At 36.6% G+C, this 24992-nt stretch overlaps 1 protein-coding gene across 1 annotated transcript; it reads right to left on the reverse strand.

Annotated features, from left to right (window-relative positions):
- Nucleotides 1-9361: 9361 nt before the first annotated feature.
- Nucleotides 9362-23470, reverse strand: filip1l (filamin A interacting protein 1-like). Its single transcript, XM_055164501.1, has 2 exons — nt 23313-23470; nt 9362-13829 (listed from the first exon to the last, which is right to left on the reverse strand). Exon 2 carries the CDS (start codon nt 13712-13714, stop codon nt 11102-11104), a length of 2613 nt encoding a protein of 870 aa, XP_055020476.1. The 5' UTR covers nt 13715-13829; nt 23313-23470; the 3' UTR covers nt 9362-11101.
- Nucleotides 23471-24992: the final 1522 nt, after the last annotated feature.

Consider the following 24992-nt stretch of genomic DNA (forward strand, 5'->3'; position numbering starts at 1 on the left):
AGCTGATTTGTGCTGTTAATAAATCCATCTCCAGTAACATCAGTCACAAGCTCAATAGCATTAACAGTTTTTCAGTTAGTCACTCCCTCCACAGAACTATAATAAAATCTGGAAGGTGAACCCAAGATGTCGTCATATTGTTTTCAACGACCTGTGCTCATCGGTGCATCTCGCCAAAATGTGTGTAAAACCCCTCAGTCGTCCAAGTAGAATCCATGGCAAAAGAAGAAATTCAATTTGTCAACTGCACAAAAGTTAATTTGGTTGATTATGTCGCAGCTCATCCAAGCTGCTTCTTCAGTTCTCATGAGCTGCGAAACGTCTTCAACCAAACTAACTTTTGGCCAGTCGACAAACTGAATTCTCTCTTCACCATGGATTCTACCTGGACGACTGAGGGATTCTTCACACGTCTGTTCAGATGACAAATTGAATTTCTTCTTTTGCCATCATGCCAAAAAAGATTTTTACTTCTGCATTACTTCCTGAATACTGGCCTTACGCCGCAAAACATGTGACATCAGAAACTCTAGAGTTCTGCTGGAGCGGAGCTAACACAGACTCAGAGCGTCTTACAAAAGTCTTACACATTTTTAGACACTTTGAAACTTTAAATAAATGTAGAAGTTCTTATTGTAATGCAGAAGTTTCCAACCTTTTTTCTCCAGTGAGCTACCTTTACAAAACAGAAATGACACAGTGTTACTAGTTTTAGCGATCACAAGAAACTGAGTAAATATAAGAGAAAACAGTGAGCTTTAGATGAGGCACAGTTAGATGCCTATAAACCACAAACCATTATCCATTTATAAAATGATACATGTACAATGGTAATAGTCATTTCATTAAATAGATTTGTCTTATTCAGCACATGTGTCATTCAGAAATCCCTTGGTGAGCTACTTGGAGAGCTACTGGTATCTCCTGAGCTACAGGTTGGAGACTCTGTTGTAATGAGATGCTGTGGCAGTTTGATTGCACAAAAAATGCATCTCGATCATGGGACAATTCTTTGGTGGGCCAGAGTTTCCGGGAGGGGACGGGGGGACGTGTCTTATCCAGTTTTTATTATAGATCCATTCTCTGATCGTTTTGTTGAAAATCAAACTCCTAAACAGAACCATGAACATTAAACAGTAACATCTCCATGAAGAAAAGCATTTGATGGACCTTTCACTGGAAAAGTTACACAATGCACCTTTAAACTGAAGTCTAACATGAGCAACAGAGACAGAGCAGTGTTTCCAGATAACATCACGCCCCCATAGATTGTTGACGTCATCAGCTGCAAAGTATCAGTAAAACACTTTAAAAACTTCAGTGCATTGTGTAATTTTTCTAGTGGACGGTCCAACAAATGTTTTTCTCTATGGAGATGTTATTGCTTTGTGTGGAATGTTTCACAGTATGGCATTACACCTTTCTATCGTCATGGAACCCAAACGAGACCAAGTTACAGGTCAGGTCTGTGGAGAGGCCAGTGTTGGGAAGGTGACTTTTAAAATGTAATCCCCTACAGATTACAGATTACATACCCCAAAATGTAGTTTGTAACGTAATCCATTAAATTACTTAAATTGAGTAATGTAATCTGAATACTTTGGATTACTTGATATTGTCATGTTTTTTTTTAAAACAACAAGAATGTAGCAACACATCCTGAAAATTCTTGTTTGTTCTCTTCAAATTGTCTGTTGAGCCCAAGTCTCCATGAACAGACTTTTGTTTTACTGTAGAGAAACAAAGACTAAGATCTGTTAACATAAGAAGTTTTATCTGCATAAAGAAAATAAAAAGTCCAGTCTTTACTTAACCAGATTAAAAATATTATTGATAGAGAAATGATTTTTATATGAGATCACTGCTGCTTTAAATTATGTCCATCCTACTGTTAGTGTCATATTGTTTAGTCCTGGTTTAGTCCTGGTTTAGTCCTGGTTTTATTCCTGGTTTAGTCCTGGTTTAGTCCCGTTTTTAGTCCTGGATTAGTCCTGGTTTTAGTTCTAGTTTAGTCTCGGATTAGTCCCGGTTTAGTCCTGGTTTTAGTCCTGGTTCAATCCTGGTTTAGTCCTGGTTTTAGTCCTGGTTTTAGTCCTGGTTTAGTCCCAGTTTTAGTCCCGGTTTAGTCCCGATTTTAGTCCAGGTTCAGACCTGGTTTAGAATTGGTTTTCCTGGTTTAGTCCTGGTTTAGTCCTGGTTTTAGTCCTGGTTCAATCCTGGTTTAGTCCTGGTTTTAGTCCTGGTTTAGTCCTGGTTTAGTCCTGGTTTTAGTCCTGGTTTTAGTCCTGGTTTAGTCCCAGTTTTAGTCCCGGTTTAGTCCCAATTTTAGTCCTGGTTCAATCTTGGTTTAGACCTGGTTTAGTCCTGGTTTAGCCCAAAATGTGAAAACAGGAAAATACTGCCATGTAATCCATTTATTTCAGCAAAGTAACTGTAATCCAATTACCACTCACTGAAATAGTAACTGTAAATACAGTTACTCATAATGTGTACTCTGATTACATAACGCCGGTACATGTAATCTGTTACTCCCCAACATTGGGAGAGGCGGCCTCACTCACAGTCAGAATGCATGTTTTATTTTTAAGTATTTTTGAGCTATAAAACCAAATATAAGTGAATAAATGTAAAGTAGAGCTGTTTAATGTCACACTGTGGAACATTCCAGGCACCAGACACAAGCAGGTGACGGACCCCTAAATAAAAAAAAGTACGCAGTGCAGCTTTAAGAGTCGTACTGGCCTAACGCGTGCCTTTTGTTCTTGTGTATCAGCAGAGCAGCCCGAGTTCACTTCCTCTGCCCCCGGGACTCAGCCATGACGACACAGCTGTCTCCGTGGCAACCAAACACACGCTTTGTTTTGGTGCTGGTGTGGCGGTGGGAAAGGGCTACTTTTACTGCGCCGAGTGTCTCACGTACTCCACACACAAAGCCCGTTCACTTTACAAGGAGGGTTTATAGTACCTCGAGGTGAAGGTGAGAAAGTATTTGGGAAAACGGCTCTTGGTACTTTAGTTTGAGATGAAAGAGAGTGAAGAAGTTTGGATTCAGAGGTGCCAGAGGAGCTGAAAATTGTACTGAAGTATGAATAATGTTACTTCAAAATAATATTAGTCAAGCAGTACACAAAGTAGTGGTCCAAGAAATGACTAAAAAGTAACTGTACACAAATCATCATCATTCAAATCATTTCATATTTTCAACATAAAGAAGAGAAACCACAACTTTTACTCAAGTTAGAGTACTAGTACTTCAATAAAAAGTATTACACCATAGTTTTACTTCATATACTTCATGTACTCATGTTGTATTACTTGCTGTACTGTAGCTAGAGAAAGCAGTAGTGGAAAGTAATGAAGTAAAAGTGGTAAAGTACTGTGCTTAAGTTTACATTTGAGGTATTTGTGGATATTTTTATTGAGAGCAGGTATGTATACTTTCGACTTCACTACAAGACTGAAAGTAAAAGTATTTTAATTATTGTGTGAGACCTGCTGAAAAAAACACTGGTTGTTTTTTATTTTTTTTAAAGAGATTTGCAATTTGAGCAAACAAAAATATACAAATAAATTATGATCTTTTCAGTATTTCGACTGAAGAAAATTCAGCACAAATTTGTATCAAAATCACAAAATTCAAATCCTTATAAGACTTAAAATATGTGCAAAATATTACTCAAGTAGTGCACAAAGTAGTGGTCCATGAAATGACTAAAAAGTAATTGTACACAAATGTTCAAATCATTTCATATTGTCACTTGTAGATTTACTTACAGTGGGAGGAGGTACCACAACTGTTACTCACGTTAGAGTACTGTTACTTCAATAAAAATATTACTGATGTATCAGATGTTATGCCCTTACACATTTTTACTTGAGTATTCGTCTTTCCAAATCTTTTTTACTACTTTACTTTACTACCACTACCTTATACTTGTACTTGAGTAATACTATTTTGAAGTAGTGGTAGTAGTAATTTTTGTGTAGTAACGTCCCTATGATTCCAACTTTATACTTGTACTTGAGTAATATTATTTTGAAGTAGTATTAGACTTAGCTACTCTACCGCCTATGATTGTAAGTATATAATTGAAGTAATGGTAGTAGTACTTTTGTGTAGTATCATCCCTATGATTCCAACTTCATACTTCTACTTTAGTAATATTATTTTGATGTAATTTTTAGTCTTTTTTAAGGACAATTTTTGGCTACTCTACCACCTTTGATTGTAAGTATATGATTGAAGTAGTTGTAGTAGTACTTTTGTGTAGTACCATCCCTATGATTCCTACTTTATACTGCTACTGAATAATGTTATTTTGAAGTAATGTTAGCCTTAACTTTTCTACCACTTCTAATTTAAGTATATGATTGAAGTAGTGGTAGTAGTACTTTTGTGTAGTACCATCCCTATGATGATAAACTTTATACTTCTACTTTAATATTATTTCAAAGTAATGTTAGTCTTTCTTGAGTACAGTATTTATCTACTCCACCACCTGGGACTGCAAGAATGTGATTGAAGTAGTATTAGTAGTACTTTGGTGCAGTAGTGTCCCTGTGATTCGAGGCCGTGGGGGTGAGCTGAGGTCACGGTGCAGTACCAGCTGTGCTCTGCCTGATCAGGTACTCTCTAATGAATAGTACTTTGTTTAGAGCAGACACACTGTGAGTGACTCCACCAGCTGTGGTCCTGTCTCCTCAGACCGTCTCAGACTGAGTACTAGGATTTCCACAGTGTTACTTCATGTACTTGATGTACTCATGTTGTACTAGTCGCTGTACTGTAGTTTGAAAAAGCAGTAGTGGAAGGTAATGAAGTAGATGGTGGAAAAGTATTCTGTTTAAGTATGTATTTTAGGTATTTGTGGATATATTTTATGCTTGCTTCACTACATTTGACAGCAGGTATTTGTACTTTCTACTCCACTACATTTTTGAACAAGTACAAAGTAAAAGTATTTTAATTATTGTGTGAGACTTGCTGAAAATACTGTTTGTTTACTTTGAAGACATCAGCAATTTGAGCAAACAAAAATATATAAATAAAAAATGACCTTTTACTTTACATTTGAAGCCTTATAAAATCTCAAAATATGTGCAAAATACTTTTACTTTTACTCTTTAAGTACATTTTTAACCAGGTACTTTAATACTTAGAGTGGGAGGAGGTACCACAACTCAAGTATGAGCACTGTTAGTTCAATAAAAATATTACTGATGTAGGTGTAAAAGTATACTGCTAAAAAAAATACTCTGAGAAGTAATAGTAATGTGCAGTATTCATGTTTTGTCCTTCAAAGTACATTAACTTCAAATTTTAAATCAGATGTCAGGTACACATAAGTGAGTAATGATATGAGTACTTTTTCATTTTTACTTTTTTTGGATCTCTACTTTATACTTCTACTTGAATACTATTATTTTGAAGTAACATTAGTCTTTCTTGAGTAAAGTATTTGGATACTCTCCCATATCTGATTGTAATAAAGTATATGCTTGAAGTAGTGGAAGCATTACTTGTGTATAATACTACACCTGTGATTCTAACTTTACACTTCTACTTGACTAATATTATTTTGAAGTAACATTAGTCTTTCTTGAGTATATGGATACTCTACCATGTCTGATAGTAAGTATATGGTTGAAGTAGTGGTAGCATTACCTTTGTACATTTTTAAACAGGTGCTGTAGTACTTTTACTTAACTAAATCTTTTCATGTGATACTTTTACTTTAGTATTTTTTTTTACTACTCTACCACCTCTGATTGCAAGAATGTGACTGAAGTAATGGTAGTAGTACTTTTGTGTAGTACCATCCCTATGATTCCAATTTAATCAGTAATTCTTCTACTTGAGTAATATTATTTTGAAGTAATGTTAGTCTTAACTACTCTAACACCTCTGATTGTAAGTATGTGACTGAAGTAGTAGTAGTACTTTTGTGTAGTACCATACCCATGATTCCAACTTTATGCTTGTACTTTAATATTATTTTGAAGTAACTTTAGTCTTTCTTTAGTACATTTTTTAGCTACTCCACCACCTCAGATTGTACGTATATAATTGAAGTAGTGATAGTACTTTTGTGTAGTACCATCCCTATGATTCCACCTTTATACTTCTATTTAAGTAATATTATTTTGAAGTAATGTGAGTCATACTTGAGTACAATTTTTAGCTACTCTACCACCTCTGACTGTAAGTATATGATTGAAGTAGTGGTAGCAGTACTTTTGTGTAGTACTATCTCTATGATTCCAACTTCATATTTCTATTTGAGTAATATTATTTTGAAGTAATGTTAGTGTTTCTTGAGTACAGTATTTGGCTACTCTACCACCTCTGATTGTAAGTATATGATTGAAGTAGTGGTGGCAGTACTGTTGTATAGTACTACACCTATGATTCCAACTTCATACTTCTGTTTGAGTAATATTATTTCGAAGTAATAGATTGTAAAAATTTAATGGGATTGTAAGAATGTAATTGAAATAGTAGTACTTTTACTTTAGTATTTTTTGCTCTGGTATCTCTACTTCTACTTAAGTAACACAATTGAGTACTTCTTCCAGCACTGGTAGAATGCAATTACTACTTAAAACTACTTAAAGTGCATTTCCAGCTCAGACTACTTCACAAAAACAGTTAAAATCACTCAAAATGTTTCAGTTTTGTGTTGATGTTTTTATAATTAGACTTTTATAATTGTCGGCTGACAGCAGACGTGACACACATCGAGGTGATTCCAGAACCGTTCCCTAACAACCAGAATGTCAACAAGGGCCTCGACTCGTCTAAATGACACAATAGTGAGGATTAGACTAATAAAAATAGATGACAGCCTTTATTTTGATTACTGTTAACCGCCAGAAAACGCCTTCTTTGTGTGGAATAGTCTGTGCGTTTAGGATGTTTGGACTTTTCCCTGTTGACATAAGAAGAGGGAATTCTGTTTTTCGACTCGGCGCTTCTTCCTGTATTTTTTGTACTTTTCTTTGCGAATTTTTCCCCACCAGCTGCCACTTAACTCGTGTAAAACTATATAAATATTGACCACAGCTACTAACCCACCAAACCAAGTCAGAATTAGAAAAAAAAACATGAATCATATGCACTTTAAACTGCTGAATAAGCGCTTTGTAATGTTTCAACAGTGACCTGGTTTCTAAAGTACCAAGTTGCACATTCACTTTTCCCGTAGACTTTTCTCTGAAACTTTATAAACTGTTTATTAAAGCATTTCACTAAATTTAAGTGTTTTAAATCTACTTTTTGAACTTTAAACAGCAGAATAATTGTGTTGTGGATCTTAGTTTAGCCTCTTTCTTTGAGTCTTTGAACTTTTCGTATTTGATTTCTTAGGAAAGTCTATGGGAAAAATGAATGGGATATTTATTTTCTGGAACTGGACTTCAAAGTGCGCGGGACTGTTGACCTCCAGTAGGCGATAAGTCAAATTTTACCTGTGAATTGTCAACAAAAATGTAATGCTTCAACAGTGACCTGGTTTCTAAAGTTCATTTCTCATTCATTTTTCCCGTAGACTTTCTGAAAAAAAAAAAAAAAAGTACATTGAAAATTTGAAAGCTCAACAGCTTTGTGGTAACTAGCACCTACAATAATTCCTATAATTTTATTCCAAATCTGTCACTGAAACTTTTTAAATAGTTTATTAAAGCTTTTCACTGAATTTAGCATTTTAATTGTACTTTTTGAACGTTAAACAGCAAAATAATTGTGTTGTGGATCTTAGTTTAGCCTCTTTCTTTGAGTCTTTGAACTTTTCACATTTGATTTTTTAGAAAAGTTTACGGGAAACATTAATGGAATATTTATTTCTGGAACCAGAGCGGACTTCAAAGTTCACGGAACTGTTGACCTCCAAATTTTACTTGTGAATTGTCAACAAAAATGTAATGTTTCAACAGTGACCTGGTTTCTAAAGTACATTGCACTCTCATTTTTCCCGTAGACTTTCTAAAAAAAATAAAAAAGTTCATTAAAAATTTGAAAGCTCAACTGCTCTGTGGTAACTAACACCTACAATAATACTGATCATTTTATTTCACATCTTTCTCTGAAACCGTATAAACCATTTATTAAAGCTTTTTTTTTTTTTTTTTTTTTTTAGAAAAGTCTACGGGAAAAATGAATGGAATATTTATTTCTAGAACCACAGTGGATTTAGTAGTGACATGAGCACTTTTTGACCTTTACTTTTTTTGGTCACTACTTTATACTTTATTTGAGTGCTTTTCTTTTGAAGTAACACTGGTCTTTTTTGAGTAGAGTACTTGGATACTTTACCACCTCTGATTATAGTAAGTAAGTAGTAAATAAGTATAGTAAGTATAGTAAGTATATGGATAAGCATATGAAGTAGTGGTAGCAGTAGTTTTGTACATTTTTACATTTTGTACTTTAATACTTAACAAAATTTTTTCATGTGATACTTTTACTTTAGTATTTTTTGCTGTCTGGTTTATAAAGTTAAAGCATTTCACTGAATTTGGCATTTAAAATGTACTTTTTAAACTTAAAACAGCAAAAACAATTGTGTCTTTGAAGCTCTTTATATTTAATTTTTTAGAAAAGTCTACAGGAAAAATGAATGGAATATTTATTTCTGGAATCAGAGTGGACTTCGAAGTGCGTGGGACTGTTGACCTCCATTAGGTTATTAGTCAAATTTTACTTGTGAATTCTCATTCTCCTTCATTTTTCCCATAGACTTTCTGAAGAACGAAGTACACTGAAAATTTGAAGGCTCAACTGCTCTGTGGTAACTAACACCTACAATAATACCGATAATTTTATTTCAGATATATCTCTGAAACTTTATAAACCGCATTTCACTGAATTTTGCATTTTAAATGCTCTTTTTGAACTTAAAACAGCAGGATAACTGTGTTATGGATCTTAGTTTAGCCTCTTTCTTTGAGTCTTTGAACTCTTCATATTTGAGTTTTTGGAAAAGTCTACGGGAAAAATGAATGGAATATTTATTTCTGGAACTTAATTGTGAATTCTTAAAAAAAATAAAATTAATAATAATAATAAATTAAACACTACTACTACTGCTACTAATAGTACTACTTCTACTACTACTAATAATAATGTGTTTAAAAACATATTACTAAACTTTTGTTCTAAATAATATGGATTAGAAAATGATAATTCATCTATTTTATGTCTACTGATTTGTAATAAATGTTTGGAAATGATGATCTCAGACCCAAATAATAGTGCAGTATAGATATTTAAACTTCTCGAAACATGACATATGTAGTGTTTGATAAGTGTTAGAATGCGAGCCATTCTGCATGTTTAATAGTGTGAGAAATGGACCACACCAGGTTTAGTGATTGGGTGTTCAGACTTTACTGTGCATGCATCAAAAATAAAACCACACATTCATTAAAAATATAGATTTCAATCCCTTTCATCATTTGAAAACTCTTTTTTTTCTTATAAGACAATCAAAACGTGCTGTCTGAAGCAGATTTAAGAACACTGGCAAGCATCAAACTATGACATCAGCGAGTTTGGCACACGACACATGGCAAAGTACTGCGTAACATGAAGTATAAAAATATGACATCAGTGAGGGAGTGTCAGTCTACATGGTGAACACACCATGGAGTAGTATACAGTAAGTGCACATGGGTTAAACCTGCTCATAAAGATGCACCATGTCACGTTTCTAGTGAGAGATCTGCTGTTTGCTTGTCTCCATGGAGATGTTATTACTTCGACTTGAATGTTCCACAGTATGGCATTAAACCTCTCCTGCATTTCTTCAATTACATGTGGTGGGAAAAAAAAAACTTGACAAACATGTATTTTTACTGGTGTTAATCGCTTGTTTCCATGGAGATAAGTTTAATGCCATACTGAGGATCATTCTGAAGAAATAACATAGAAACAAGCAAGATAATGACTCAACTAGAAACGTTACCAGAGGTGGGAGAGTAGAGTAATATTACTTCAAAAGCATATTACTCAAGTAAAAGTAAGTGGTCCAAGAAATAGTAAAAAAAAAAGTATTTGGAAAAAGTACTACTCAAGTCAAAACTGTGAGGACATTAGATCTGATTTATAATTTGAAATTAATGTAATTTAAAGGAGAAAAACTTAAGTATTGCACAAAATCTGACAATGATTGAAAATGGGACAAATACACTGGGGAAAAAAAAAAATCTAGCTAATTTAAAATGACTTAAATTAAGATCATTTGACTTTATTTGAGTAGAGGCAACTTGACAAGTAAAATGATCTACCAAAGGAAATTAATTCAAGCAAAATTAGATTTTGTTTCTTCTTTTAAGTGCAAAAAGTTGTTGTTTTTCTTATTTTAAGTGTAGAAAGATGTATTTTAATAATTTAAGCACAAAAAGTCTTGTTCTCCTGTCAGATCATTTTACTTGTCAAGTGAAATTTACTCAAATCATGAAAAAAACTCTCTTAATTCAAGTCATCTTAACTTGGCTAGATTTAGTTTTTGGTTTTTTGCAGTGTATCTGTAGGAGCGTTGCAAGAAACACAAATGTTCAAATCATTTCATATTGTCAGCACATGTGAAACACTTTTGGGGCGTTTAAAGTTCACACTAAAGATCACATACAAGTCACATTTAATTGGAAATGTGAACGATCTCGTAAGAAAATCAGATTTCATAAAAAAATACGACTTGAGCATTAAGCCCTGTAGTCCCTAAAGTCTGAACGCAGCCAAAATCAAAGTTATTCAAGTAGAAGTAAAAGTATATTGCTAGGAAAGTCCTTTTGTTCTTTAGTAAATGTAGTTTATTAAAAATTTAGTAAAGTTCTGTAAGTTCTACCCACCTCTGAAAATGACAGAGTGCATCTTTATAAAATAACGCAATGCTCTAATCATTTGGGTTCATGCAAAAACAGTTAATCTTTAGTTAACTCACTCATGACCAAGCGCAAAACATACAATTCATAAAAACAACGCATGGCTCAGGGAGGAGGACTGAGGATCGGGTGGCGGTGGTGGCGGAGGGTGGTGGTAGGATGGGCGTCTATGAGGGTTGGGCACTGGCTCTCGGGCGGAGGGGTGGATGATGGGAGATGGTCAGTCAAAAGCGTTACTTACTGTTACTTGTGAGGGCCTTTGCACTGGACTGGCGCTGGGTTTTATCATTATGCTACTGGTGATTTTGCTGTTTACTTTGGGAGGGGGCGTGCTACAGTTCGCCACCACCTGAGTCCTCTGCTCCGCGGAACCCCCGATGTTCAGAAACGGGCTCCCGAGGTGGATGTGGATCTTGTTGTCTTCCGTGGTGATGACGTTGGGTCCCGTGCTGTTGGACCTCTGCACCTGCCAGCCGCCCTGCCTCTCCGGGGTCACCCTGAACACCGCGTGCCCGCCCACCACTTCCACGGGCTCGCCTGGGACTATCTGTATCGGGGACATCGCTCGGTCGGGGGTCACGGAACCGCACGAATCCGGGGTCATCGCTCTCGACAGCGCCGTCACCGTGAACGGGGACGTGGTTCTGTCCGGCGAGCAGGGGTCGTCCAGCATTTTGGATTTGGGGGACTTGGCGGTTGGAGACAGCGAGGCGTTTTGGATGATGGTGATCCTCTGTTTGGGCGGGGCTCCGCTGGTGGGGATGACGGCCGTGCTGGTGAAGGATTGCGGAGGGTCTGAGGTGGGGCTGGTGATCTCCAGGGTGGCGGTGGTCTGGCTGAGGTCGGGGGTCACTTTGATGTGCAGGGGCTGGCCCGGGCTGTGGGTCAACACCACGTCACCGTTTTGCCTTGGGGACACGTTACCGTTCACCTGATGCACCGGCTCTTTGGTTTTCAACATCGGCGCCCTGGCTCTCCGCATACTGTTGTTCAAGTTATTCATCATGGAAGAGGTGCACTTGTTTATTTGAAGCTCATTGTTGTAATTTGTGTCTTCAGATTCATTGTAGAGCTTTCCATTGACCACAGCGCGTTCCAGTGGCACCATGGTCTTGTGCTGAGGCGACAGTAGATCAACAGGCTCAGTTTGGACTTCTTTGGTGGACAGGTGGAGGTCGGAGAAGCGCCTTCCGTTCATGCCCGGGCGCAGGCTCTTGCTGAACCTCCTGTACCTCTCCAGCTCTCTCGTGAGGCCCTCCATCTCCCTGGACAGCTCCTTGTTCCGGACTTCCTGCTGGGTGAGCTTCCTCTGCAGGCTGGAGTGGTCCGTTTTCATTCTGCACATGGAGTCCTCTGTGCCCATGTAGTCGTGTATCTTCTCTTTGAGCGCGGCTACTTCGCGGCTCAGGTGGCTGGACTTGGCCTCCTCTTCCTTCAGTCTCTTGTACAGAACCGTCTCCTGGTTACACTCTTTCTTCTCCGCCAGCTGATATTTCGACAGTTCCTTCTTTGAAATCTCCAACTCTTCCATCAATGCCTTGGCTTTCTCTTGCTCGTTCGTGAATCTCTTCTCGAGTAGCTCAAACTCCTCTGTCTTAAACGAGTCTCCTTCTACCACCTTCATGTCTTTAAGCTTACGTCTCAGCCTCTCCACTTCCTGTGTCAAGTCTTTCACCTTGTTGTCCTCTTGCTGGAAGCGGTTTGCGATTGGTGTTTTGATGTGCTCCTCTTTGGCCTTATTCCTCAGATACTCCCTCTCGACTGTCTCCAGGGCCTGTAGACGCTTCTTCATCAGGCTGATCTTAGATTCCAGATCGCCACTCCTCTCCTCTTCGGTTCTCAGTTTAGCTCTCAGTTCATCTCTCTCTTTGGTGGCACTGCACATCCTGTCCTCCAGCTCGGCCTTTGACCTCAGGGCCTTCTTGCTCTCCTCGATGAGCTTCTCCGTCACCGTGGTCACCTTGTCCTGCTCGGCCTGCAGCTTCCCCGTGCTGCTGTGCACTTTGTTCTCCATCTGCTTCAGCTTTTCGCTCATGGCTTTCCTCTCGTCCACCAGCATCACCGTCAGCGTCTTTAACTTGGACAGATCCTCTTTTAATGTCAGCTCACTCTTTCCTAACTGACTCTCTGCGGCCTCTAGTTCTCTCACACGACCCTGTAAGCTTTCGAGTTCGCTGAAGAGCAGTTTGGATACTGTCCGCTCCTTGTCTAAGTTGCTTTTGAGCGCGTTGCATTCCTGTTTGCTCTTGCTAAACGCATCCTCCAACTTCTCCAAGTCCATAATTCTGTGGTTGAGTTTGTCCACCTCGTTCTTCAGGCTCTGGCTTTGCACTGCTTCTTTCTCCAGCTTTTTGTTGAGATCTCTGCAGTGATCCTCCATTCGGATCAGCTCCTCATCCTTCCCCTCCATCTCCAGCACGCGCTTCCGTAACTCCTCCAGCTCGGACATGAGGCTAGAGTTTCCGCACTCGCCGCGGCTGATCTTGTCCCTGATCTCCTGCAGTTCCTCGTCAGCTCTCCGCAGAGTCTTGTTGCTCTCTTCCAGCTCGTCCAATGTTCGGCTGAGTGCTGAGAGCTTGTGGCGGAGCTGGCGGTTGTGGGCGTCCTCGTGGGTCAGCTTCGCGGTCATGGCCTCTTGCTCCTGGTGGTGTTTGGCGGACTGATCTCGGAGCTGGGCCTCTAAGCGTCTGACCTTCTCTTCCTCTTCGTGCAAGCGGGCGGTGGTGGCGTTGAGCTCCTCTTGGGCCTGGGAGGCGGAGGCGCTGGCTTCTTGGACCTTGGCCGTCTGCTGCTGGAGCTGCTCACTCAGACGCTGCTGTTCGTCCACGACCATCAAAGCGAAAGACTTGAGTTTGGTCAGCTCCTCCTTCAGAGCCGAGACCTTTGAGTTGTGCTCCTCGTCCTTTCTCTCCTGGAAGGCCTTCTCCTGATCGATCAGAAGTTTCAATCTGCAAAGACAAAAATGAACAATATGTTAAAGGTGCACTATGTAACTTTTTGGTTGGTGGTCCCTCTCACTTTCTTGTTTCTATAGATATAAACTTCATTTTTATGAGAACGTTTTAGTTTTGTATATCACATATGTACACGCACTGATTATTAGCAGTGTAGAAGACAATAAATAGTCAGACCGACCAAAAAAAAGAAAGAAAAATGAAATAAAATAGGAGGCCATCAAGCAAGTGACACCTGCAAAGATGTATAAAAATTCACATTAGGGTTTGTTCTGATTGTGAAATTTCAACTTTTTCCAATAGAGAAGGGAAGTAACGATATCCAAATCTCTCAGTACGATATTATCACGATATGCATCTCACAGTACGATATTTATTGCGATTTTTTGGAGTGGCAAATATAATTCTAGATAGGACACTTTTTTGCTTTTAAAATACCTTGACAAAATTTTGGTGTGAATTATTACTGTCAGAATTCCAAGAATTAAAGTAAAAAACACATTTCTTCATGTTGTCTGTACTGAAATGAATCATGGGATATGTAGTTCCCGATGTTTATAAGATGTTCCTACTAAAGAACAATGCAATATATTGTGACAGCTCTTGATATTATTGTGAGACTTCTGACGATATGATATCAAGATATTTCAGTTATTGTTACATCCCTACAATGGAGTGTCTCAAGAAAAACTTTATTTGTTCCATAATCTGAATTTCATTTATTATTTCAGCCCATTCTGAAATACTTTGTCCTGTAACTATTTTCGCATGATCACCTTCTTGCTGGCTGCTTGTAATATCTGAAGAAGGTATCTGTCTTTTTATTGCCCAGTTGGTATGTTTCCCAAATAAATACACAAAAATTTTCCTCCAATTGCAGTCCTGTAATAAGATGAATGTTTTAACTCTCCTGCACCCCTCGGTACATTTTTGTTCATCTCAAATTTACTTTTTTGCTTAACTTTGACCATATTGCACCAAATTGCACCAAAATTGTCCAGTTTGTGTATTTTGTGATGTATTTTTACCTCCGCCAAGGAGGTTATGTTTTTGCCGGCGTTTGTCTGTTTGTTTGTTTGTTTGTTTGTTTTGTTTGTCTGTTAGCAACATAACTCAAAATGTTATGGACTGATTTTGATGAAATTTTCAGGATTTGTTGGAAATGTGAAAAGGAAGAACTGATTTCATTTTGGGGGTGATCCTGGAAGAAATCCTGGATTCTGGATCACTTTGAAATTTTAGTTAACATTGTGGTAAATGGGGCCAAAAATTTTGTTTCTCAATATCTCGGTTAATTATTGACCAAACCCCATGAAATTTGACTCAGGGATGGACAATGGGATCCTCTTTCATATTCCAAAGGCTGATCCGGATCTGATCCAGAAGACTGATTTTATCGCAATTTATATAAAAAATGGGGGTAGTCCTTGGCGGAGGTCTGCACTCTCTGACTGCTTTTCTAGTTAATTTCTGCGTTTTCTTTCAAGATCATATTAATTGGACGGTCTATAATCAAAATAATCACATCCGTGGTCCTTCGGTACATTTTTGTCCCGTTGACTTCTATTCAAAATTACTTTTTTGGCATAACTTTGCTAGTATGTTTTTACTTTTTGATTTATTTTTCAATCTTTGGTGTTGAAAACCCTTCAAATACTTTGTTTTAGTGTCTTTTAAAATATTTTTCTTTTTACTGTGTATCTCCATTACAAAGTTATATCAAAAGAAAAACATTTGTACATATGAGTCGAGACTGAAGGACAGAAACAGATATTTGAGGTTAAAATGATCTGGGTGTGTTCTAGAGGAGCCCCCAGTCTCTGATAATTCCAACACAAATAAATTAAAATTACATATTTTTTTCATGCACATAATTTGAGACTTTTGCTGTCAAAAATGGCATTTAAAGGGTTAAAATTTGAAAATATTATATGTTTTTGGCATGTATGATTAGGGCAGAAGTAAATGAAGATAATGATATAAAAACGTTGGACAAAAATCCATAGTGCATAAAAATATTGTGGTATTTTTTTCCAGTGTATGTTTTTGTTACGAAGGATCTCTGTCCAGTAAGAGGAAATCTTGGGATATTGCCAGAATATTTGAAAATGTCCAAAATATGTGAAAATGATTGTCCAGTTTCTCCAACAATTGCCTCGTTCCGTACTCTTGGTCTGATGTTCTTTAATTCTTTTATTCTTCTACATTCCAGACAAAGCGATAACTGAAAACTACATGAAGAAAAACATTTGACCGACCCTCCACCAGAAAGGTCCCACAATGCACCTTTAAAGCACCATTTGTGAGATCTGTGTCTTCCCAATTCTTTTGTTCTTTGTTCTGTAAAAGCAAACATGCGCTGCGTCTGAAGCCTTTTATATCGGCGTAAAAACCCAATAAAAATAACTTTTAAAAATACCACATATAACTGGTGAACTGGTAAAATTCTGTTTACGAGTCAAGTTTGGATACTCAACAAAAGACTTTTTAATTGCAAAAGTAGTTTTCAGACCCCGTACTTTTACTACGACTTGAGTAACGCATCGTACAGTGTAAAAGTACTTTAAATTAAGTAGTTCTCTACAGTTTTGTTTGTTCCGATATGATCTAGTTTGTCTCATTTGTCCGTTGAAAATTTGGACCACCTGAGCCAGATGTCTTTTTTTACTTTCCTTGAGCGTAGGTTCACGTACCAGAACTTTATACTCGTGTAATATTATCTCGAAGAAGTATCTGTACTCTCCCTTCATTTGAACCCCTGCAGATTTTCTATTTACAGCGTATAAAGTTCCCAGAGGACCCTTGCCTCGTCTCACCAGCACATCATAAACACTTGGATTCCTTGTATTCCTGGAAGAACATGGCCGTGTTTATGTCATGGAAAACTTCACACGCCGTAAAAACAATAGTTAAACTCTCTCGTAATCTCAAATAATAGTGCGTACTTTTGTAGCGCCAACTAAGTATTATTTGTTGTCTTAAGAGCAGAGGAGGTAGTACCGTACTCAAGTTACTCAGTTACGTTTACTTGTGTGACTTGAGTTCTTTTCTGGCAGCGTACTTTTACTCCAATTCTTGTTCCGCTTCTTCAGTTTGTCTCATTTATAATTTTTGTCCTTTAAATACCAGATTTAAAGTTTTGTCCTTCAAAAATCATTCGTTTATTAGTTTTTCTAAATAAAAGCAAAAATAAGAAAACAAAAAAATGATGATTTTCTTCACTATTTGTCTCCAAAACCAAAATGAAAAACAGATAATGATTCGGGTTTTTTTTTTTTGTTTTTTTTTTCAGTTTTCAATTTTGTGTTTAAATGAATAATGGAAAAAAAGGGATAATGACCGTTTCCTGTTTCTGTGACTTAAACTGTGACAATGGACTTTTGCGTCACATACAGACTGAACCAGGACTGAACCAGGACTAAACCAGGACTAAAACAGGTCTATACCAGGTCTAAACCAACTGTAAACCAGGACTAAACCAGGACTAAACCAGGACTAAACCAGGTCTAAACCGGTCTCAGTCCTGGTCTGGTCCCAGTCTGGTTATGGTCTAAGTCCTGGTTTCAGTCCCGGTCTCATCCTGGTCTCAGTTCCGGTTTGGTCCTGGTTTTTGATCGTACAACAGTCTACGCCCCTGTCCTGACACGCAGTCCTTTTTTAGTCCTGGTTCAGTCCTGGTTCAGTCCTGGTTTTGTCCTGGTTCAGTCCTGGTTTAGACCTGGTTCAGTACTGGTTCAATCCTGGTTTAGACCTGGTTTAATCCTTTTTTAGTCCCGATTCAGTCCTGTTCCAGTGCGGCATCACAGTTTAAGTCACTTAAATGGGAAACGGTCATTATGCTTTTTTTCCATTTTTCATTTAAACACAAAATCGAAAACTTTTGGTTTTGGAGACAAATAATGAAGAAAATAACTGTTTTTTTTAGCTTTCTTATTTTTGGTTTTATTTTGAAAAACGAATGAACGAATGACACACGAATTTCCAAACTGCATGTATTTCAAATTACAAATCAAACGTCACGTCCCAACAGTTACTCTTAAAGTTACTCTAAATGTCTTAAACTACTACTTTGCGCGTCTGCTCGAGTACAACATCGCGTACAGTTTTTACTACCGCTCTCGCACTTCAGCTCAAGCGAAATGAAAGCCTAAAACACTTGTAAATTCTTGCGCAAATACTGTTAACTCCGATAAGAGTAAATATAGTCCCCAGTGCCCACTACCCCTCCAGCTCCTGTGTGCCCAGCTGCTTGGCATTTCCACCAGATGGCCCGTTGGCGCAGAACCACCCTGTAATTACGAGGGCTTCCTCCGCTCCCCGAAGCCCGGCCAACACACTCCATACACTCTTTTTCTTCTTTTTCTTTTTTTTTCTCGTATACATTTAAAGGAATTCCCCCGTCCTCGGATTACAGCGTGCCGTGTTTACATAGAAATCCCCCCAAACACGCACTGCCGGGCTGACTCATGTTTAAGTGAGGGCCTGGGGTTTACACGGAGTCTATGGGCTTCTGGAGTACTACATAATACTACTGTAGTACACGCTGACTGCAGTACTGGATACGAACGTGCGATCCGCCACGTTTCAAGTACGATTATTAGGGACGCTCTAATCTGACGCTGGTATCAGATATCGTTGACCCAGAAAAAAAAAAAAAAAGAGGCTGGATCGGATATCGCTGGCTTCCAAATATCGGTTCATTCGATATCCTGGCTGCACATGAACAAAGATAAGATACGGTTATAGATTTGCTGGTGAACTTGGCGAATAAAAATGGGACTTTTAGCACAAGTTTGTTCTGTAGTTTCGCAAGAGATAGAGTTTTTGTCTTTTGTCTTGTTTTGAGGAAATAAATACCAGAAGTGGGATTAAGTCATTGTTTTGCAAATCTCAAGTAAGTCTCAAGTCTTTGATCGCAAGTCCGAGTCCAAGTCGAGTCTCGAGTCACTGGCTGTAAGTCCAAGTCAAATCCAAGTCGTGGTTAATAAACTAAAAACTCATTTGCTTTGAGCTTCAAGTCATTTCAAGTCTTAGATTTTTGCAATTAATATGAATTTTAAACTAGATTGTACTTTAAAAGTCATAGTATATTTATATATGAGTATTTATAGAGTATATAAGACTTGTAGAAGTGCAAATGTTTCCTTTTTAAATGTCTTGACAAGAACTTAGTGTGAATCATTACGGTCAGAACAGAAAGAATTTAGATTTAAAAATGCTTCTCAAGTCACAGGCCTCAAGTCCGAGTCAAGTCCCAAGTCCCAAGTCAAGTCCCAAGTCCAAGTCATGGTTAATAAACTAAAAACTCATCTGCTTTGAGCTTCAAGACATTTCAAGTCTTTAAGCAAAAGTACCAACTTCAATTTTTGCAATGTACATTCATTTTAAACTAAATTGTACTTTTAAAGTCATAATATATTTTTATATGAGTATTTATAGAGTATATAAGACTTGTAGAAGTGCAAATGTTTCCTTTTTAAATGTCTTGACAAGATCGTAGTGTGAATTATTATGGTCAGAATAGAAATAAATCAGATTTAAAAGTGCTTCTCAAGTCCGAGTCAAGTCCGAGTCATTGACCTTCAAGTCTTAAGTCTTAGTCAGTTTTATCAAGTCAAGTCTCAAGTCCTAAAAATAGTGACTCAAGTCCTAGTCACGACTTGCAAATCCCACCTCTGATAAATACTATCTTCTGTCTCGGGAATCAGCAGATATTTAAAGTCAAAATATCGGTATCGGAACTGAAAAAAATCGGTTACTACGGATCGGGCGAGATACAATTTCCGCAATACGAGACGAGACACGAGATTAGACCAACGAGAACGAAACAAGACGAGATTTGGACATTCGTTCTAATAAATAAATTGTGCAAATCCAGTTCCCAGTTTTAGATTTTTTTTTTTTTACCATTTTTGATTTACTGTTTTAATATTTTTGCTGTTATTGTGGTGGTGCTTTTGGGGATGACAGTTTAACTAAAAATGTAAATCACCAGAACTTAACTCAATATTTTTATCCAATCCAAATGTAAAAACTCAGAGAAAAATAATCTCAGGACGTAATTTTCAGCATGTGTTCACAGTCTTGTGGCATTTTTGTCTCGCGAGATCTTGCGGTACGAGATCTTGTCCCGTCCCTTCTGGTAACTGTTACAAAATTATGTCAAATTACGTAAAATTATGTAACAAAATTATGTAGAATTGTGAAAAATTGTGTTGAATTATACAAGTGTTTGTCTAATCTGCAGTGGATTTCAAACATGGATTGCAAAACTTTACTAAACAAAGAGTCTATTCTATTTCTACAGGTTTACTCTGATACTCTGATAGTACACACATACTCAAGTAAGGAAGTAGTAGTAGTAGTAGTAGTAGTTCAAAGTAATCAAGTTAAAATTTTGTCTGTAAATCTATACATATTCATTTCTTTCAACTTCAAAAATTCTTGTAGAGTATGTTGTAGAGTTGCCAAAAATTTTACTCAGAATAATATTACTCAAGTAGAAGTACAAAGTAGTGGTCCCAAAACTGTACTTGAGTAAAAAGTATTTCAGGAGGTAAAAGTAGTACCCATTTTGAATACTTTGTCTGTAGTAAAAGTAGCATGATGTAAAACTATTGTCACTTGTAGATTTATTCACAATTGGAGAGTAACCCAAACTTAAGAGTACTGTTACAATTTCCAATAAAGTACTCAAGTAAAAGTACAATCTGTAGTAGTACATGAAAAAATTCTAAAATTCTAAAGTATTTTCAAGGATATACACAAAAATGAGACAAACTAAATCATATCTGAAGGAGCAGAGCAAGAAACACAAATGTAGGAAGAGGAAGCAGCACTTAGAAGTACTATTACACTATTACACAATAAAGTACTCAAGTAAAAGTACAGTCTGTAGTAGTGCTCAGCTTGAATACTTTCTCCCTAGTAAAAATAGAATGACATAAAGCGTTTGTCACTTGTAGACTTACTCACAGTGGAAAGAGGAACCAATACTTAGAAGTACTATTACACTTCACAATAAAGTACTCAAGTAAAAGTACAATCTGTAGTACTACCCATCGAGTTGAATATTTTATGCATAGTAAAAGTAAAATGACAGTAGCACGACATAAAACTTTTGTCACTTGTTGACTTATTGGAGTATAACACAAACGTAAGAGTACTGTAGCACTTTACAATATAGTACTCAAGTAAAAGTACTATCTTGTAGTACTGCCAGAGCTTGAATACTTTCTCTGTAGTAAAAGTAGCATGACATAAAGCTTTTGTCACTTGTAGACTTATTCACATTTGGAGAGTAACCCAAACTTGTGAGTACTATTACACTTTCCAATGTAGTACTCAAGTAAAAGTACAATCTATAGTACCGCCCAGCTTGAATACTTTCTCTGTGGTAAACGTAACATTACATAAAGCTTTTGTCACTTGTAGACTTACTCACAGTGGAAAGAGGAACTAATACTTAAGAGTACTATTACACTTTACAACGTAGTACTCAAGTAAAAGTACAATCTGTAGTAGTACCCAGTTTAAATACTTTGTCTGTAGTAAAAGTAGCAAGACTTGAAGCTTTTGTCACTTGTAAGACTTACTCACAGTAGGAAGAGGAGCCAATACTTAAGAGTACTATCACACTTTGCAATAAAGTACTCAAGTAAAAGTACAATCTGTAGTACTACCCATTTTGAATACTTTCTCCATAGTAAATGTGGAATGACAGTAGCATGACATAAAGTTTTTGTCACTTGTAAACTTACTCACAGCATGAAAAGGACCCAATACTTAAGAGTACAATTATACTTTACAATATAGTACTCAAGTAAAAGTACGATGAGTAGTAGTAGCCAGCTTGAATACTTTCTCCGTAGTAAAAGTATCATGACATAAAGCTTTTATCACTTGTAAGACTTACTCACAATAGGAAGAGGAATCAATACATTGAAGAGGAATCAATACATTAGAGTACTATTACACTTTGCAATTTAGTACTCAAGTAAAAGTACAACCTGTAGTACTACTCATCTAGTTAAATTTTTTATCTGTAGTTTTGTCACTTGTAGACTCACTCACAGTGGAAAGAGGAACTAATACTTAAGAGTACTATTACACTTTACAACATAGTACTCAAGTAAAAGTACAATCTGTAGTAGTACCCAAACTGAATACTTCCTTCATAGTAAAAGTAGAATGACATAAATCTTTTGTCACTTGCAGATTTACTCACAATCAGAGAGTAACCCAAACATAAGAGTACAGTTCCACTTTACTGTATAGTACTCAACTAAAAGTACAACTTGTAGTACTATCCATCTGTTTGAATATTTGAAAGTAGCGTGTGAGTGACAGACTGTGAAATATTCCTGGGGATTTACCTTGTGAAGTTGTGCTTAGCTCATGCGGATAAGAGCCTGCGTTTGTCCAGAGTCAGTGGTTCGGTCGCTCGTTATCAGCGGCGCAGATATGGAGCTGTAATCCGAGTTCACTTGGATACAGTATTGTGAGTAATGACGTGTGATAGTGAACGAGCACGAAACATGCCGTGCTAACAGTTTGATAAGAGCTCCCAACTGTAAACTTAAAGAGAAGTTGACAAGAAATCTCCAAAATTTTGCAGCTTTTTTCCAAATTTCTAGCTTTTTCGATTTTGATTTCGGAGTAAGGTCGTAGGGTTGGACGAATTTGGAAATCGAAATCTTAATTCTTAGTAGAAGAAGAGAAAGTAGTGGTCCAAGAAAAGACTCAAGTAAGTAAAATAGTATTTGGGATGACTTCTACTCAAGTAAAAGTAGTTTTAAAAAGTAACTGCCTGTTTTATAATTTGGAAAAAGCCCGAAATATGAACTTCAAAATGAACACAAGAATCAAACATTTCAGAACATGTAGAAAGTTCTGAACTTTTTACGCACAAAAATACAAGAAAAAAAATTGTTTTCAGAAAAAATTTTGACAAAAAATTCAGTCAGTAGTTGATGAAATACTCAAAGTACAGATACAAGGGAAAAGATTACTCAAGTAAAAGTATCACATGAAAAAATCTGTGTAAAAGTATTGAAGTACCTGTTTAAAAATGTACTTTAAGACTAAAAAGTAAAAGTATTTTGCAGAGATTTTTAGGAAATTAAAGCATAAAATTTAATGATTTTGTGTAGTGATTCAATTATTTTCTTCATTTTTGTAGCTCTTTTTGTGTATTTTGTTTGGTATTTTAACTCAAATACACGTGCTTAAGAAAAGTACTTTTAAATTTCAGTCCAGATTTAACATGTAGTAAAGTAGAAAGTACAAATACACGCTTTCGAATGTAGTGAAGTAAAAGTAAAATGCATTTAAGTCAAGAACAGACAGACTAAAAATTGAATTGTACTTTTACTTTTACACTTCATTACCTTCTACTACTGGATTTGATAACTGTACAGCTTCAGATTTTAAAAGTACTGTATAAATACTTCATAAAATACTGTGAAAGTGTGTTACCTGTGGGAAAGCCTCCCTCGTGCAGCTGTGTTCGCCTAAGATCCCGTACTCCAGTGTGAGCCTTCATACCAAACAATAAGGGATGTGCTCCTGGGTCCTGCCTATGCACCATTACATCATCAGCATGCCCTTATATGGAGCTGCTCTCTGCACGCGCTCAGAAGGCGGCGTGACAGCGAGCCGAGCGGGGCCAGTGTGAGCACGGGAGGTACATGTGTTTGTGTGGGAGAAGCCTTCTGTTTAACACGAGGATGTGGTGGAGAGGTGAGGAGGCGTCTGACCAGAGTCAAGTGTGAAATGTCTCCGTCAAGACTCCGCGCTCTTTTAAGTTACTCCGACTTCAGTAGTAGTTTTCCCAAATACTTTTTGACTCGTACTTCAGTCATTTGACACACTACTAGACTACGACTTTGTACTTCTACTTGAGGAACATTATATTCAAGTAACATTTGTACAGTTTTTGGCTTCTCTACCACTGTGGTGTCAGTGTTTTATTTTAAAGTTAAGTTAAGTTAAGTTTAAGTTAAGTTTAAGTTAACTTAAACTTAACTTAAACTTAATCTTAACTTAGAATTTAAGTTTAAATTAAGTTAAGTTTAAATTAAGTTTAAGTTAAGTTCTAAGTTAAGATTAAGTTTAAGTTAAGTTTAAGTTAAGTTTAAGTTAAGTTTAAGTTCATTTTAAGTAAAGTTAACTTAAAGTTAAGTTAAGTTAAGTTTAAATTAAGTTTAAGTTAAGTTCTAAGTTAAGATTAAGTTAAGTTAAGTTTAAGTTAATTTTAAGTTAACTTAAAGTTAAGTTAAGTGTAAGTTAAGTTTAAGTTAAGTTTAAATTAAGTTTACGTTAAGTTCTAAGTTAAGATTAAGTTAAGTTTAAGTTAAGTTTAAATTAAGTTTAAGTTAAGTTTAAGTTCTAAGTTAAGATTAAGTTAAGTTTAAGTTAAGTTTAAATTAAGTTTAAGTTAAATTTAAGTTAAGTTTAAGTTTAAATTAAGGTTAAGTTAAGTTTAAGTTACCATAAACTTAAGTTAAGTTTAAGTTAAGTTTAACCGAAATCAAAAGCAAAACCGAAATCTTAACATTACTTTAAAATGATTTCACTCAAGTAGTAGAACAAGAAAAAGTAGTGGTCCAAGAAATGACTCAAGTACGTAAGTAAAAAGGTATTTGGGACAAGTACTACTCAAGTAAAAGTAGCTTAAAGAGTAACTGTCTGTTTTAGGAAAAAAAAAAAAAAAAAAAAATGAAATATGAAGTGCAAAACAAATCCAAGAATCATATATTTCAGATTTTTTTTACCCATAAAAATACAGAAAAAGTTGTTGATTTCAGAAAAACTGTGCCAAACCTTTGTGGTCAAATCAGTAGAGGATGAAACACCCAAAGTACAAGTAAAAGTATTGAAGATTTTGGCTTCTCTAACACCTCTGATGTTCAAGTTGTATTGTTTCTCCTCGTTTAGTGGCCAAATTAAAGGTGCACTGTGTAACTTTTCTGTGTCTATCACCTGCTTGTTTCTATGCATTTATCTTTGCTCTGTCTGGAATGTTCCACAGTGTGACATTAAACAGCTCTACCTTACATTTATTTAATTACAGGTGGTTTTATAACTCAAAAATACAAGGTGGCCCACAAAATTTGACATCATTTCCAATAATTTGACTAATAATTTTGGCAATTC

Source organism: Boleophthalmus pectinirostris, unplaced genomic scaffold, assembly GCF_026225935.1.
Source record: "Boleophthalmus pectinirostris isolate CB_2022bp ecotype Guang Dong unplaced genomic scaffold, ASM2622593v1 HiC_scaffold_11, whole genome shotgun sequence".
In the NCBI taxonomy this organism is placed as follows: domain Eukaryota; kingdom Metazoa; phylum Chordata; class Actinopteri; order Gobiiformes; family Gobiidae; genus Boleophthalmus; species Boleophthalmus pectinirostris.

What these genes read in the sequence shown, in the direction of transcription:
- filip1l (XM_055164501.1), bottom strand. Translation starts at nt 13,714, where the DNA reads ATGGTCGTGGACGAACAGCAGCGTCTGAGTGAGCAGCTCCAGCAGCAG.